At 40.0% G+C, this 16,911-nt stretch overlaps 1 protein-coding gene across 2 annotated transcripts in view; it reads left to right on the top strand.

The window, feature by feature from the left end:
* Positions 1 to 16,911, top strand: part of esrrgb (estrogen-related receptor gamma b) — an 80,642-nt gene that overhangs the window by 27,883 nt on the left and 35,848 nt on the right. The window contains exon 1 of one of the 2 annotated variants that reach the window (XM_034197706.1): positions 13,704 to 14,180. The exons of the other annotated variant lie outside the window; for it this stretch is intronic. Coding sequence (XP_034053597.1) covers positions 14,131 to 14,180 — 50 coding nt within the window. The 5' untranslated portion in view covers positions 13,704 to 14,130. Of the gene's footprint in view, positions 1 to 13,703; positions 14,181 to 16,911 lie in introns of those variants that run through there. 2 annotated transcript variants of the gene reach the window in all.

Genomic DNA, 16,911 nt, shown 5'->3' with positions numbered 1-16,911 from the left:
TGGGGAAGCTGGGTTAATCGGAACATGAGAGTACACAGGTATAGACAGAGAGAGAAGGAAGAAGTAAGATGTCCCCCCGACAAACTAAGCCTATATCAGCAAAACTAGGGGCTGAATCTAATCAGCCCTAACTATAAGCTTTATCAAAAAGGAAGGTCTTAAGCGCACTCTTAAAAACGGATAGGGTGTCTGCCGCCCGAACACAAACTGGCAATACACTCCAATATAACTTTATATACTGTACAGTGTACACATTTCTTATTCAACCTGATATTACCTGATATTGGAAGAAAATGGCTCAAGATTTATATTACAGAGTTCAATCCTGATCTCTTTATCAGTGGCACAAATGGCCGACAGTAAAAGCCACAACTGTATGATGAGCGGATCCATATACACGTAATTTACAAACTACAGGGCAGGTAATCAATGAGCATAAAAGTGTATGAAATATACATTACAGGAATCCCGCTATAGCGCTGACCACAGACTTTGATAAATAGTCAAGCCATTTATTTTTGTCAGTATTGATTATTCAATCGGGAGAGTTCACCGGAATCGTCCGTCTTCTCTTCTCCTTTTCACTCGATCTTCTCCTGAAAGCTGATTTATGATCCATCGGGTCAGATGAGCAGCTGTTGGTTAAAACACCTCAGAGATGAATAAAAGGTGATTTGAAGTAGAGAGCCTTTAATGTGATTTTAAAAAGGGGCTAGCATTGATTGAAATATGGCTTTATCTAGATTATATTTTAAATGTTAGCACTCAAAGAGATTGCTTTTGTGTATTACTTGTGTAGATTAGAGTAGAATTGTTTTCCAGCACGGTACATGGGCTCTTATTTGTCATCCTTTCCCTTTTTAGTTCACTTTGGAAATACTTTTAAGTAAAGAAAACTCCTATACTCTAAACAACATTCAGTATAGGCTAAAATATTAAGTATCAGTCTCCCAAGTAATATATAATAAATATACTTGCTGCTAATGTTAATTTGTATTTGTATTACATTTGTATCTTTTAAATATTTTAAACTTGTGTAATGCTTGACAACACTGCTGCTGTGAATGTCTTTTTTCCCGATTTGGGATGAATTAAGTATCTATCAATCTATCTATCCATCTGATTCCTCCTAAAGACCTAGCCTTGGTTTTACTTTTATTTTCAATTTTATTAGAGCTCTCTCACAGTTAAGAATTTCCCGATTCCACACAGTCCGAACGTGAATATTGCTTGTCATTAGAATAACAAATGCATTGGAGCTCCTGATTTAGTGTGGTGCTCTGGCCCATGATGTATATTAATACCACAACACTGCACCTCTTACCCAGGGTTCATCATTCATCCGGGTAAAAGAGGTGGAATTGAAAAGCAGTCCTTGTTTTTGCTGGAACCCGGATCACAGTCATTTATTGTGTCATGAGACAGGGCGGCCCCTCTGCACGTCCTTCACCTCCACGTACACTGCCAGCTCCTATTAGAAAGTGTGTTGTGTGTTATTTTGAGAAACAACCGGGTGTGACTGCGGGATGAAAAACGTAGAAAATACAGCTATGTGTGGAAAAAGGTAGAGTAAGAGTCATGTGTAGTTTAACCTCTTGAATATTCCTTGTTCTAATTTTGCTCTCCAGGGATTCCTTTTTGGTCCAATTGTTTCCCACATTCATATTTTTGAGTTCAATACTAAAGTAAAAAGGTGAAGGATTTGCATTTCATTTCATTTTCATGCATATTTTTAATCATGTCTCTTTTCTGGCTCTGCCCAGCGCTCCCATTTAAGTCTGGTGAGGTTCTCATTGAGTGAGTGGTGCAGCTCTGGGCGCAGTTAAGTGATGACTGCTGGTGACAGATTGTCCTCCACCACACTGCTAGCACTTCTCCCAGACAGACCGTCCGTCCCTCTTTCATCTCTTCCTGAGTGGACTTGAGGGCTCGCCCAGCAATACAAGACAAATAACACTTCTGCCAGGCCATCAGTCTTTCCAGCAACGAGGCAGCAGCTTACCTTTCAGTTGACTGTGGTCCGTGTAGAACCAGACTCAGCATCGCCTCCCCCTTCACTCCCTGACTGTCCCCACCGGACTGCCATGAGGCTGGATACCTGATGTGTAACAAACATATTTTAGAAAGTGATGCAAGGCTTAACATTCTGCCTGTTTCCGGTCATTTCTACCTGCTATATTTACAAAGGCACTCATATCGAAAATGTGTCATATTCACTATTTACAATAATGCAATGCAGTGTTCATTTAATCTACAGAAACTACTATTAAAATATTAGCTTTTTTAAATGACAAAAAGGAGATTAAAACGATATAAAGTAACCTGAAAAAATTAACTAAATGTAATATATTTTTGGCAAGGAATAAGAATGAATCAATAATCTTCATTAATGTTTTTCTCCAACGTCTGCGGATTCGTACTGCGGTTTCCTCCTTGGTCCAAAATGTCTCTTGTTCAGAAGTCGATTTAGCTGCTTGACCTGTTGCACTTCCGTTAATAAGAAACGTCTTGTATTCTCTGAGGATTAAGAGAAAACTGGTTAACAGAGTTTTGATGGATTAAATTGATTTCTTGGCTTGGCTTTGATGAAAAGGGAAGAACATTGCGTACATTGTCGCTGTTTCTGGAATAATTACTAATGAAGTACAACAAAAAACATATGAGTCTGTATCTGGGGCTGTTAGATCGCTGCTACAACCCGTTGCTGCAGATACACGCTTTACAACATCAGGAAGATACGTCCCCAGCTGACACAGAAAGCGACTCAGGTTCTGGTCCAGGCTCTCGTCATCTCACGCCTAGACTACTGCAACTCCCTCCTGGCTGGTCTACCTGCATGTGCCATCTGTCCTCTGCAGCTCATCCAGAATGCAGCGGCTCGTCTGGTCTTCAACCTTCCTAAATTTTCCCACACCACTCCGCTCCTCCGCTTCCGGTAACTGCTAGAATCCACTTCAAGACACTGGTACTTGCTTACCATGCTGCGAATGGATCTGGCCCTTCCTACATCCAGGACATGGTTAAACCGTACACCCCAGCACGTGCACTACGCTCTGCATCAGCCAAACGACTCGCTGCACCCTCGCTGCGAGGGGGACCCAAGTTCCCATCGGCAAAAACACGTGGGTTTGCTATCCTGGCTCCAAGATGGTGGAATGAGCTCCCCATTGACATCAGGACGGCAAATAGCTTGCACATCTTCCGGCGCAAACTGAAAACTCATCTCTTTCGACTCCACTTCGAGCGTTAGAACTATTAACGAAGCACTTTTATACTAATAAAGGACTGGATTACCTAAAGCTAGTTGAGTAGCACTTGAAATGTTTGGCTCTATGAAACCTGATGTACTTATATGATTCTGTTTTCTTCAAGGTTGTGTCTTCCTGGTCGAATGTACTTATTGTAAGTCGCTTTGGACAAAAGCGTCAGCTAAATGCAATGTCATGTAATGTAATGTAATGTTAGACGGAAAATTCTGAATTCATACAAACTTGTCATCATTATTGGGCCAAAGCCTTCCTTAAAACATTCTTCTTTTTTTTCTAATTGTGATGACAGATGGATTTCAAGATCTGATCATTAACCAATTGCATGTAACCGTGTGCTTCAGCGTATGTCAACGCCTCAACCTAATGTATTAGCTTTTTGTTATAGTGTTGGTCAGCTTTAAAGTAAAGTGACTAATGCGTGAGCATATTAAACAATTTAAAACTATCCTTGAACAAGCTAAACCTAAACTGAAGGAGTAAACGGGTTGTATGTGTGACGGTGTGTGACTACTCTACCTGCCTATTACTCAGGAGGATGTTGGTGTGAATATGCTTGTATGAAAGAGGAGCTGTGGTTGAGTCTAGACTCGTGATTCGTTAACTTCACAGGCGCTCTTGGGGAATCCTGGGGCCACACTCCCCCTGCCACCGCCCTGGGCAATTATGCTCTTTTGAAATGCAAATAGATGGCATGTACATGTGTCAGAGAGTGTGTGTGTGTGTGTGTGTGTGTGTGGTGTGTGTGTGTGTGTGTGTGTGTGTGTGTGTGTGTGTGTGTGTGTGTGTGTGTGTGTGTGTGTGTGTGTGTGTTGCCGTGCGGTGGGTGTGTATACATGCAGGTTTGAGTGTGTTTCTACGCACGTCTGTGGGTGTGTGTGCATGTCCCCATAACTTATCTTAAAAGCACCTAAATCCACAGGCACCCCGGTGCAGCAGCAGTCAAATACAATAACATCTGAGCGCTCTGCTACCTTAGGTCCATAGAAGAGACCCTCCAAAACGCAGAGCCGACAAAGAACATACCTTCAATTAGCCAAACGATTAACATTTTAGAGGAAGTCTGTGTTTGGGTCCCTTGGGCTCCCAGCACTCCCCACCAGCCTCCTTTTCATATTCAAATCCACAACATAAAAGTGAGCTATATCTAATCCCAAAAATGGGTCTTTTACTATTTTTTAAGGAGAGAATGCCTGAAGTTTTTGCAGGCGGTATAATTGCCAGGTTATGGAAGAAGGTGTACTATTATGTTTAACAATCATCATGGGCAATAGGTGCTCCCGTGAGTCAGAGCAGACAGAGCTGTTAGAAGAAGCACAAAGCCGTATGATATTGTCTTTTCTAATTTAGTAAGCGATTAGTCAATCACACTAACCTACATTGGTTTAAAGAAGCGCCTCTCTGGGGGTAGCCTCAACGCTTCAGTGGACTTGTGGTCATTATCATGTTGTGCTGTGGTTGAGTCTTCTCCATAAGAGACGCTGCTATTGATTTGTTTCATTTTTTGCGTCTGGCTGCTGTCACTTACCCATGGCATCGTGGTGTGGGGTACACAGGGGTTGCCCATCTGCCCGCCTCCATGATTGGGAGGTACTGTGTGGAAGCCTTCAACTTTGTGTGAACTTACACCACACTCCTGTGCCATTCGGACGAGAGGGAATTCCCCTCAGACACTTAACCCCGGGGATAATGGCACTCACAGGATGCACAGAGGTGTCTGCATAACCTTTTTTTGTGAATTTAGAATCAACTTTTTCAGCCTCAGAATTCATGGCAGTCAATTCTTATTAATGCTATGCCTCACATTCAGTACATTCAAAATCCAACTGCATTTGCATTCATCCACTCCTAAATAACCCAGTATAGGTAAGGATAAGTAAAGTATTATCCATTAACATTTTGGCACAATATGAAATATAAAAAGGAGATTAACTCAAAAGGCAACTCACACCAGTAAATTGAGACATTGACTCAGTTGAAGGGAACACCGTCTGAAAAGCTGAAATTATGTATTGATTTTCCTCCTGTCTTTCGCCCCGATGCCTCTGGGTAATTGCCTCTCTGCTGCTGCTGAACTGAACCATCGGGGTGTCTCTGTCCGGTTATTTAGACTCTTACACCAGGAAGACAACACTGACTTCTGTTGAGTCACGTGTCTCCACCATGAGCTGGAACTCTGCAGGGACACACTGTACGCTAACTTCTTTAGGATCCAGCAATGGACACTGTAAAGGCTCTTTTCTGTGTCACTGGAATAAAAAGGATAATTAATAAACATATGAATTCCCTTTACTCTATATTCTCATTTATATTCATTAAACCATTGATACAGATAGGTTGAGCTAAAGCGGCAAAATAATCACAAATCAGGGTCCACTCTCAAAGCTGCCTCATTCAGTATGTTTTTTTTCTGATTCTGTTTTAAAGTGCAAAAATGTAAGCCAACCAATAGAAAAAATAACTTGCTGACAGGTGTGAATACAAAGCACTAGCGATAAACATGTACTGGCATTTGCCCTGTTATTGGTTGGAGATTGTGCGGTGTAAAATGTAAACCCTGAAATCATAAAGCAATAGAAAACACTTTGTGAGCAAAATTTGCAGCAGATACCGAATGTCCTTCAAAAAAGTCCTGTGTTTCAAATACATTATACTGCATATTAAACATTTGACATTTTACTGATAAGTTTAATGTCAACATACAATATCCTGCCTGTTACGTTTACTAACAAAAGTCCTTAATATGTGTACAGAAATGTTTCCTGCAAAACTTATTTCATTTGGCAAACTTGTAATTAATGGATGAAGTGTTAAGAATCTGAATCAAAATCAGAAACATCAATAAAGCGACTTGACGGTGAGTAAGAGCTGCTGTAACAGGCTGCTCCTCGAGCCACGACTAAAGAAAACAAGTGTTACTTATACAGGGTTTACAATCTCAACCAAAAGTCTTGTAATTGTTTACCGAATCTAATTCAAACTACCTCTCTGCTCCTGTTTGAGAGGTGTCATCTTATAGGTGCCACAGAGGGCTTTAATAGGCAGGACCTTTGGCTGGGAGTTGATATCTCTACCTTTTGTGTGACAGATTCTGATGAGAGCTTCTGACAGTTAGAACATCAGTTTTAAACTTGGCAGAATAAATGATGATGTCCATACTGGAGGTCTCCCTGCCCTTTAATTCCAGTCAGGATGCTTCACTGCCTTCTGAAAATGGAGGACAACGAACACTGCATGGAATGTCTTTTTTAGGACAATGAGCCTTGTGGGCTTAAGAGAGAGTCATGAAGACAAACTGTTGATGACAGTCCCCAATTCCCAAGATCAAGAATAAATGTTTTCCTCTTACTTGGTTCAAAATAACTCGATCCATCACGTTTTAGGAGCACTCTTGGCATCCAGGTGTAGATGAAAGGCACCTAGATTAGTTGTTTTAAGGTTAAACTGTATTTAATGTCACAGCAGCATCCTTAAGGTTCATAACGCTTTTCTAAAGTGACTGAATCATTGAGCGAAGCAAACTTCAGACACGAAAAAGGGGTAAAAATTGATTGAAATTCTTTTGATGTGGCATTGTCTCACTCACTTGAAAAATGCGATGCAGAAAGAGCTGTGGTAAATTGCTCTGTGAATGCGGCTGCTGAAACCAATACTGTTTTCTTTGCTTTGCTAATTATTAATTACCCATCTCCATGCATATGTGTTTATTCCTAATTGTATTTGATGGATGAGTGGCAGCTTTGACACCTCATTAGACCAGATTAATTGAACGACACAATATTTATGTCTCGGCAATGACCAGTTATCCTACCATCTATCATCGAGATGATCTCACTGATTGAAAACCACTGGTCCGTGTAATCCTAATTATTTGGAATTAGAAAAGAATTTATAGCTTCTTGTGGCGTTTTTCTGTGATGACGGCAAATTGGAAACATTAAATGCATAACGAGGGAGAAAATGAGAGGAAGACACAATCATGGAATTAATGGGGGTGAATGTCGGAGAAGGGGGGAAGGGCGCATAAAACAAACGAGGTGCATGCCTTATAGACTCACAGTTGTTCACTGCACAGCACAGTCGTAGACACAGTCATGTTTTCTCTGGATTCTACCATAACATTAGTCTCTTTCTGGTAACCCTGAAAGGATGCCTATTTAGAAGATTGGATACTTTTTTCCCATTTAACTAAACCTATATATTCTCCAACTCCCCATCCACTCACTTCCAAACATGCTTCTGCAGAACATCCCGATCCATATTCTTGCCTTTTATTAAAAAGTTGGCTGAGTAGTGTAAAAAAAACATTTCCACTGAACTTCATATAACCCTCCTCCAACTTCTGCAAAAGCTTTTTTCCCCTCATGGGAGGAGCACAAACTAAAATCCAGCATTTGAGCTCACAGAGAAGCAACAAGGCCCAGAAGAGTGGAGCTTTTACTATCATACAGTATAGGAAAGCCTCAAGGAACAGACTTCTTTCCCAGGTAGTGAGAACTTCCTCAAGCTTATTTTTTCCCCTACTTTTCAAGTTTCTAACACCATTAGCTGGCTCCCTTGTGGTCTTGAAAGCAGCAGCGCTGATTGAATTAAGCTGTTTCCTTCTTTGAGACATTTTGACAAGCTTTTTTTATACACAAGTCAGTCACTGCTATAACTACGCACAGCCACACCAATACAGCGTTAACACACATACACAATTCTTGTATATATGCACACATACAGTACATATCAAGGCTTGCAAACACAAACTGCATCTGACAAACTATCTGTAGAAATCTGCTGACCATAATCGCTCAATGGGATATAGACCAAAGACATTCTTAGAAGCTGCCCTATAATGCCATTTACACCATACTGTAGTATTTTAATCAATTTAACTGGCCATTCTAGATTTACTTGGCTCGTAACACTCTTTCTAGTTTTAAAAATAGGACAAATGGTCTTTTGGAATCAACTGGGGAGGAGTTTAATCTCATTGAATGGAGCCAAAGCCAGACGTTTAGCTCCACACAGTATAGAATACAAGATTATACCGGCCTGATATAGCCCTTCCACCACCCGTTTATTTTTATCCTCTATTAAGGCAGCGATATCCTTAAAGGCTGCCAAAATTATCCTGTAAAAATGCTGACAGGGAAATATGAAAGGTTCCAGGCGGTTCTAGTAAGCAATCTGCGCGCATGGTGGAGCAATGTGACTGCTGTGCTTGCTATACCAACAGGGGTGACCCCGGGTGGATGGAGAGGTGAGACTAAATGAAAGTCATCCCTGGATCTTAGGGGAGCCAAGTCTGAAATACCAAGCCTCTCTTCAAAATGAGATTTAATGCCAACCGAGGCTGCTTTACATAAATGTTTGTTTTTAGTATTATATTCATCAGCACTGTGTAAACAGGCTGCAACTCCAGCAGTTTAAAATCCACTGGACGCTTTTCGTATAACACTATGCATGATGCTTTCAAGTGTTAGCGTGTCGAAATAATTTGATTTCTCAGCAGCTGAAATCATGCTCAGATGATTATTGCTTCACAGGAAACTCTTAAGTATTTGGACAATCCTCCCGATGGTGGTAATTTATACAGAAAACAGCCTCTTTTGTCGTGGGATTGGAACAAGCAAAGAGGATAATTTCCTTATCAAACACACTATAAGTCATTTGAAACAGAAAGTTTTGTACTTAAGTTAACCGTTCCTCAGAGTAAAGCTGGGAACTGAAGAGTTACTAGTGCCCTGTGGGTGTTCGTTGAAGTCGGTAGGAGCCCAACCGGCAGCTCCGTGACACGAATTCAATCAACACACCATTTTGTTTCCTTCTTTCAGACAGTTTTGGTTAGACTGCTCACAACTGTTATTCTACAGAACAGTGTTCGTACACATACATCTACGACAATCTAAACACTTTACAGGCATTTTCAAACACAAGCTAACTGTCAAATATATGCTCCTTTTAATTAATATAAGGTGTTTTATATGTATTTGTCAGTTAAAAAAGTCTTATATGTAGTTTAATCTGTATTTTTGTTAAACAGAACTCAAATCAAGAAGTTCCCCACTTCTAGCTGCTTTATCTGCATGGTCTAAACACAGCAAGCTTGCTTCGTACGCACAAGCGTCATAAAGCTGTAAAAAGCTGACGCCACGAGGGCCGTTTTTTGCCAGCTGCCTTATTGAAATGAACTTGAGAGGAAAGTATTGATCCCGTTTCTGCATGGCAATGACACAACCGGGCTTCTTTAGAGGTGACTCCATCCAGACCCTCTTGTGTTATGCAGGTGACGTAGACAAGTCGCAGAGGATTCGACTGGTGTCAAGGAGCTATTTAAAATTAGAGCATGGCGGCACAATTGATTTTGTTTATATTTAATGTGATTAAACACAGTGGAGAACATTTGCTGTTGCTGGAATCCCAATCACGGCTTTCACTGACGCACAGATGCATCGCAGGTTAGAGAAATGTCCTCAAGATAATATATGCCATTTGGCGATTGCATTTAACCAAAGGGTCTTACCAAGATTGAAGACATTTTAATAATGGGTTTTGCCGTGAGACCAACTGGGATAGTGTTAGTGCCTTGAGACAAAACAGCTTTAAAGTTATAAAAACTGATTTTTCTTAAAAATCATAGTATTGTCAAATATTTCAGGCACCCTTAAGTAATATAAGGACTCCTCATATTTAATATAACTATAGTACATGAACCCACAATCCAAGCGGCTGCAATGCGAGGGCAAACAGTGTTCAGGAGGAAGGGACATTTAAATATCGTCACAAAAATAAGCAAACAAGCAGAATTTTACTCAACACCTGTGGACAAACTCTTCCTGCTGCTTACTCTGTGTTATCAGATTATAACATGCCTATAATTAATGATGGACTTTGAATTGCCTGCATGGATATTTAATGAAGCATTGTCACAGAAAAAACTATACCAGAGATTCCACAATTATTTCCTCCTCGTGTGAGTCCAGCTCTCTGAATCAAGATATCTGAGTGCTGCTACGAGTCCCTGATTAACACCACTGCTCGTGTAGTTTTGTTTTAACTGTCCCCAGTTAAATGAGAAATTAAGAGGCAAGAGATAGAGGCTAATAGCATTTATTAACCCAGCGTGAAGCGGGCAGCGGGGCGACGCTGCTCCTCCCCAGCTCTGTGTAGTCCTGGTGGCTCGGGGAGCGTTGCCCAGAGAGGGGAGTGGAACATAATAAAAAGCAACCATTGCACCCAGCTGATTAATGCAGCCCTGTGGCTATAGTAATTATCCCTCTCCACACTCCTCCAGCACACGAGCCAAACAAGTGTGTGGCAGCGACAGGGACATGTGCAAATGATGGATCTGTGGGATTCAGATTCTGTGTTCGTTGGATAAAGACACATATTTGTTTGTTCGGTCGAATCTGGAGGATTTAAGAGAGAGTTTAAGCTTTTACACCTTTTTTAGAAGTTTAATCTCTACAGTATTTTGGCCCGGACTTCAATATCTGTGAAGAGTATGTTTGCTTTTTTAGTGAGGGCTCAAACATGTATTAGTAAATGAAAATATCATTTGTTTCTGTTTAAGTTAGAACACTTGTTCCCAATATGTTCATAAACAAACATAAAACATGAACAGCATATTAAAAACCGTATGAATGAACCAAAGAAAATAAGGTACATAAATATAGCAAAACAGATTCATAGGTACAATTTCCTAAATAATAAAACCTCTTGTTTTTGGTCAGATGTATGCTATATTGTTCTATAAGTACAATTCTTCCAAAAAACATGCATCACAGAAACATTAACAGACTCTTAATACATATTAATATATATATTTTACCATGTTTCTACAATATATATTATTTCCAATGAAACTGTGCACCTCATTTACTCAAATAGTGAATACAGAAATACATATAACTGTCCAGAGCTAGTTTCTGGGCTTTCAGATTTAGACATAATTAATATTTCGAAACATATCTGTTAATCTTTTTATTTTTCTCATTCTTTTGAGCAGAAAACGTATAGTTTTAAAACCAACAATTAATTATAGTACAATTATTCTAAATAAAACAACACTGACTAAGTACAGTTTAAAGAATATGACATCTGGGGGTAGATATTTCCCATTTTATTGATTTGTTTATTAGAATTTCTTATTTTTTTGACTATCAGTAATTTTATTAAAGCATTGTGAGGTCATGTGATCACTTACTTAAAACTAATTTTCTTTATTTGTTCTGTTGTAGTGTAGATGACACACACCTTTTGTCATGAGATTATCCACAGTTAGGACGGGGTACACGGCGCTTCCTACTGAGCGCTCGGCTGCACATACAGTGTCTGTTCGGAGAGGTCAGGAGGTCAAACATAAAAGACTAGTTTGCTCATGAATCAGGAATTTAATTACATGCTGCCAGTGTGACAGAGATATTGTCCCTCAACTCACCACAATATGTAATTACTATTTATTGACAGGTAATGATTGGTTCTTCTTCACTTTTTAAAAACAAGCTGCAGATCGCACCCAGACGGTTACATCTCAGCGTCTCTGATCTGCTTCTAGGATTGTTTTGTTGAGATTGAATGTGTTTTGTTCAGAAATGCACACATTTTCAATTGTTCCAGCCTAATATGAATTTAATAATTTAGCCATATTTCAGCATTACGAGGCACTGGAGGTGAGGAATAAATCACTGTTAATGAAAACCGGCAAATAAGCGCTACACTTAGATAGATAAACCTCTTCCTCAAAATGCACATTATTTTCGATCCCAGACTGGCTCTGATCTGCTTAAAGAGACACACTCTTGGTCTCTGGAAGAAGCGGAAAATCTGTTTTGCTTAAATACAGACCTAATGATTGGATTACTGTTTCTTCGTTTGGCGATGGCGTGATAGTGGGATTACAGACTGAGCGCTCAATAGATTACCTGTCAGATGCCATGAAGCCCGGTGTCCCCTCGCTGTGTAAGCTGGCTGAGAGGGAGGGAGGCAGATGAGCCTTGGACTGACAATATGGCCCACCTCAGAGAACTGGCAACACAAGAGTGGAGCTGCAAAAAGACATGCAGGGAATGTTTTAATTAATAGATTAAAAAAGCACAATATTCCTTCGATAGAATGTGCATGAATAACCAAATACGCAGTTTAGCGTTATATAAAAATGTCATATCGCTGATATATTTCCACATGAACTCTTATTTAAATCTGTGTATCGACATTTCCTCATTTATTGTTTTTATTAAATCAACTTCCTCAGTATTCAAACCTTAATGTGAATTCATACATGTCAACTAAACATTAGTGTCTTTCCCTTTCCATCCTCCCTCTCGGCCTCATTAAAAACATAAACATATCTCCTCTATTGATTATGTCTGGATGTCTTAATCGGATCAGTGGGGAAATCCAGGTTTTCCTCCGTAGGAAAGTACATTAAATGCCAAAATATTGATACATAATGTAATTGAGAATGCACAACTCCTTTTATCAAAGCAATCAGCCTTTGCTCCTGTGACTTTGATATGGACTGACATGAAAAGAAAAACGTTCAAAATTATAATTCCTTTTTATTTAAAAGACTGTTGGGAAACAGAGTCTGTCCCGGGGCTTCTGGCGACACAGCAACGCTGTGATCAATAAGAGCGTGTGATGGGTTTTGTATCGATCAGGAAAATGTGGGTTGATGAAGTGGGTTGGAGGGGAAGAAGGGGGAGGGGGCTTTGGGTTTCCTCTGATGGTTGCCACATTACACAGACGTGGTAAAGATCCACTCAAAGTTGTCTGTCGTCGTCATCGTTATTATCATTCCTGCCGAGGTCATTATCACTCTCGGTTTCTTACATCCTGCCTCTTTCAGGAGTGGCAGACCCCCTCTCACCACAGTGTGTGATTGGTGAAATGATGTGGGAAGCAGCTGCCATTACTTCAAAGGGGGGGCCAGGCTGTGGAGAGCCAGATCCACGGTGGAGAGGATGAAAGGGTAAAGGGAACAGTTTAGCTCCGTAAGCTGGCACTGAGCCTTTCTAAAGCACAGTAAACAGACCTGTTCAAACCTTCTTCAGTGAACGTGCTGCTACTTCTGCTGCTTGTCAATTACTGCTGTCCACTTCACTTTACTTCAGAAGCACCAACATCAAAGCACAGCTCATACAAACCTCTCTGTATCTATATATATTCACATCCACTGTTTATCTATATCTATCAGGGGGGGCTCTGCTCGTGTTTTGCAGCGCTCCCTTGTGAATGACTGGACACCTACTGGCCGCTCTTTAGCCCCTCCCGTCTTTAGCCCCTCCCGTCTCAGTAATCTCTCCTCCTCATTGGATGCTCTCAGGACAGCCCTCCCAAAACAGACCAATGGCAGCTGCTCCATATGCTGTGACCACTCCCCCCTGCTCTTAAAGAGCCCCCATGACTTCAATGGAGACTCAATCCCCTCACTGACTTGCTCAGCCTGAGTCGCTCTCTCCACTGCTGCTCTCCATCCATCTGTGTCTGCCTTTTACTCTCTCTTTCTCTCTCCATCACTCCCCTGATCTTCCTTCTTTCTTCTCTTCTCTACACTTATTTCCTCTCTTCCTCTCTTCATCTCTTCCTCAGTGTTTTCCTCCTCTCTATAACCCCACTACTCTTCCTCTCTACTCACGTCCTCCTGAGTGCAGCACCTGTGCAGACTGGAGTTTGTCGGGCCGAAGCAGAAGGCTTTTTTTTTATTTGTGTGAGTCGAAGAGGGGAGGGAGGGGAGACAACACCCAGGAACACCTGACCAACATTTCATCAAGATATGTGGAGACTTAGGAACTGATCTCCTCCTCCAGCTTTTCTTTAGGTGTGTGTTTATCTGTTTTTTAATTGCAACACCTGGAATGCTTAACCTGGACTGATGGATGTTTCCGAACTGTGCATCCCTGACGCTCTCTGCTACCACAACCAGTAGGTGCATCTTTTTATCCCACTTCCTATCCCCTGTTCCATCTCTATTGTTGTTTCCATTTCACAGGACATAATTGAATTCACTTCTTTCTCTCTATTTGTATCAAAAAGGAGAGAAAGATATAATGGGTTGAAATCATTAGTGAAACTGATAAAGTAAACTATTTAAAAACCAGAGTTCTGTATTATCTCAGCGCCTCATGTACGGGACAGCAGAGCTCAGAGTCAGTGAGGCTGCGGTAGTGAAGCCCGCGGGGTGTCCGGCTCGGACCCCTGCCCTACAGCTGTCCAGCTCTGCATCAGGATCCAGGGTTTAACCTCAGCTGCAGGGGAGAGCCAGAGGCTGATTAATGCGGGCGATATCCTCTGGAAGCAGCCGGTGTGCCAGGGAAAGAAAACTGTGACTGTACTGTCGCCCAGTCTGAGAGAGAGTGTGTGTTCCTGAGAGACAGATAAGAGTGTATCTATTGAGGCAAAAAGACAGTGTGGATCACTTTTCTGTTTGTGATTTACTTAATTTTACCATTTATTATTAATTCATAAGAGGAATTTCCTTTTATGTAAATACATTGTATCTAAATATCAGTTCTCAGTTGAACTCAAAGCTCAAATGGAGCCCCAGCTCTCTGTCGTTGCTGAACTCTTCATGCCTGGAAAGACGCTCTTCTATCGAGCAAATCTGACCTGATGGTGTGACCCTTTACTCGGATCCTCTTAATGTTAAGCTGTAGATGGGATTGGAGAGGTTTAACCTGCTTAGCACTTTGTACAGGACTGTGATTAGGATTATTTCAAACTGCTCACAAGACTTTCTACGAATGAAAAAATAGAAGAGAATTCTGTAGTGTTAAACAAACACCTTTAAAAGTGAAATAATATCAGCCTGTAATTGTTGAACAGTATAAATTATTTTTAAAAGTTTTGCATTCAAATGTAAGTCATTTTGCACACGAAATGGAAAGTAATAAAGTGTAGGATTGACAATTCAAACTCTTCAACAGTGAAGATGTTTTGCAGTATACAAAATGTAAAGTGCATTATAGGAAGAACATAAGTTTAATTTATGAATACAATCAAATTAATTGCACTATTTCTCTGTGGACATACAGAGTGTAATGTTTAACCCCAAATAAGTTTGTCAGGTGTTTTGTTATCTCAACTAGTAACAGACGTAGGTTTAATTTATTTTAATGTGTTTAAATATATATTAGTTTTGTTTTTAAAGCCTTTGACATTCACTTTTGTAATTCCTTTGCATATTGCAGTAGCGTTGGGAAAAGAAACACTCCACCTGAGCTTTTCTTTTTTTCTAAATCATCACTTTTCAGAATCTGTAAATTGCATTTAGTTCACAGCCATTCAAAAAACACATGAAAACATTTTAGACTGAAATTTAAATTGTAAAAAAGACAAATGAAATATAACGCTTAAAGTGACCCTGGGACAGGTGTGTGTGTGTGTGTGTGTGTGTGTGTGTGTGTGTGTGTGTGTGTGTGTGTGTGTGTGTGTGTGTGTGTGTGTGTGTGTGTGTGTGTGTGTGTGTGTGTGTGTGTGTGTGTGTGTGTGTGTGTGTGTGTGTGTGTGTGTGAGTGCTGCTGTGTTTGTAGGAATGTACGTCTCTGTGCATCTACACGTATGCATTTTGTCTGAACATGTGAATATTTTAAAGCTTTCAGATTTCCTCCTCTGAAAACTGCAGGATCGTTTGTTCACAATTTATTAATCAGTCACGAATACTGACATTCTACAAACTCTGCTCTCTATGAAAACTGAATTTCTCCTGCAACTAATGCATTTTCTAGATATTCTAAAAGTTAGATTACTTCTATGTTGCCATGTTGGTTAGATTATTTTGAAGAGTAAAACATATTAAAGCATTTAAATAAAAGAGCATTTCTATAAACTGAAGGAATCATCCCTATTCAAGTAGCAGACTCAATAAAGTTCAATATGTGATATAAAGTACAGATTCTAAACATGTCTCTACCTAAGTATTGATAACCTTACTGTCCAACTTTCAAACTTATTGTCGCTCAATTATTTGCAGTAAATCTGCGTTTGGTGTGACATAAAGCTGTGCTTAGTAAGGTCTGTCTTCGGGCAATGCTATTAATAATTTGGCCTGACGACCGAGCTCCTGGCCAGAGGTGACAGGTCCAACGTCTGTTGAGTCTAACTCTCACGACACGTCTCTGCAAACAGGCTCTAACTAACTAACCAACTAACTGATCAGGCATCTCACATTAATATTTAATAAGCGTAAATATAAGCGGCCATACATCTGTATTAATAGTTGTCACCTTTTTCAAGGATTACATTATAATAAAAAATGCAAAAAAATATTTCACAAACTAAATATATTGTTAAGAAGACCATATTGTTATTTCTTGAAAAATAATTGCAAATGTGTATGTAACTAAAATCTAAATAACATTTAGCTTCACAGTCAATTACTAAGGTCCACACAACTGAATAAAATACTCTTAAAATCCCACTCATTATTCCCATCTACACTTTTTCAGGCAGATGACATGATTTGGTGAGAGAAAACATTATTCATTTGATATAATAAATAGCTGTTTTAATGGCACATATGCCTATTCATAAACACATGATATAATATTTAATATGAAACGCATTATTTTACTATTATTTAACACATTTCTGATTGTAAAAGGTAAACCTCTGTGATTAGCTGTGGTTTGAGTAGGATTAACCGTGGCATTGTTCA

The sequence above is a fragment of the Gymnodraco acuticeps genome, unplaced genomic scaffold (genome assembly GCF_902827175.1).
Source record: "Gymnodraco acuticeps unplaced genomic scaffold, fGymAcu1.1, whole genome shotgun sequence".
NCBI classification, from domain to species: Eukaryota; Metazoa; Chordata; class Actinopteri; order Perciformes; family Bathydraconidae; genus Gymnodraco; species Gymnodraco acuticeps.
Note: the sequence above shows the minus strand (reverse complement) of the source record. Positions and strands in the feature narration are given on the sequence as shown.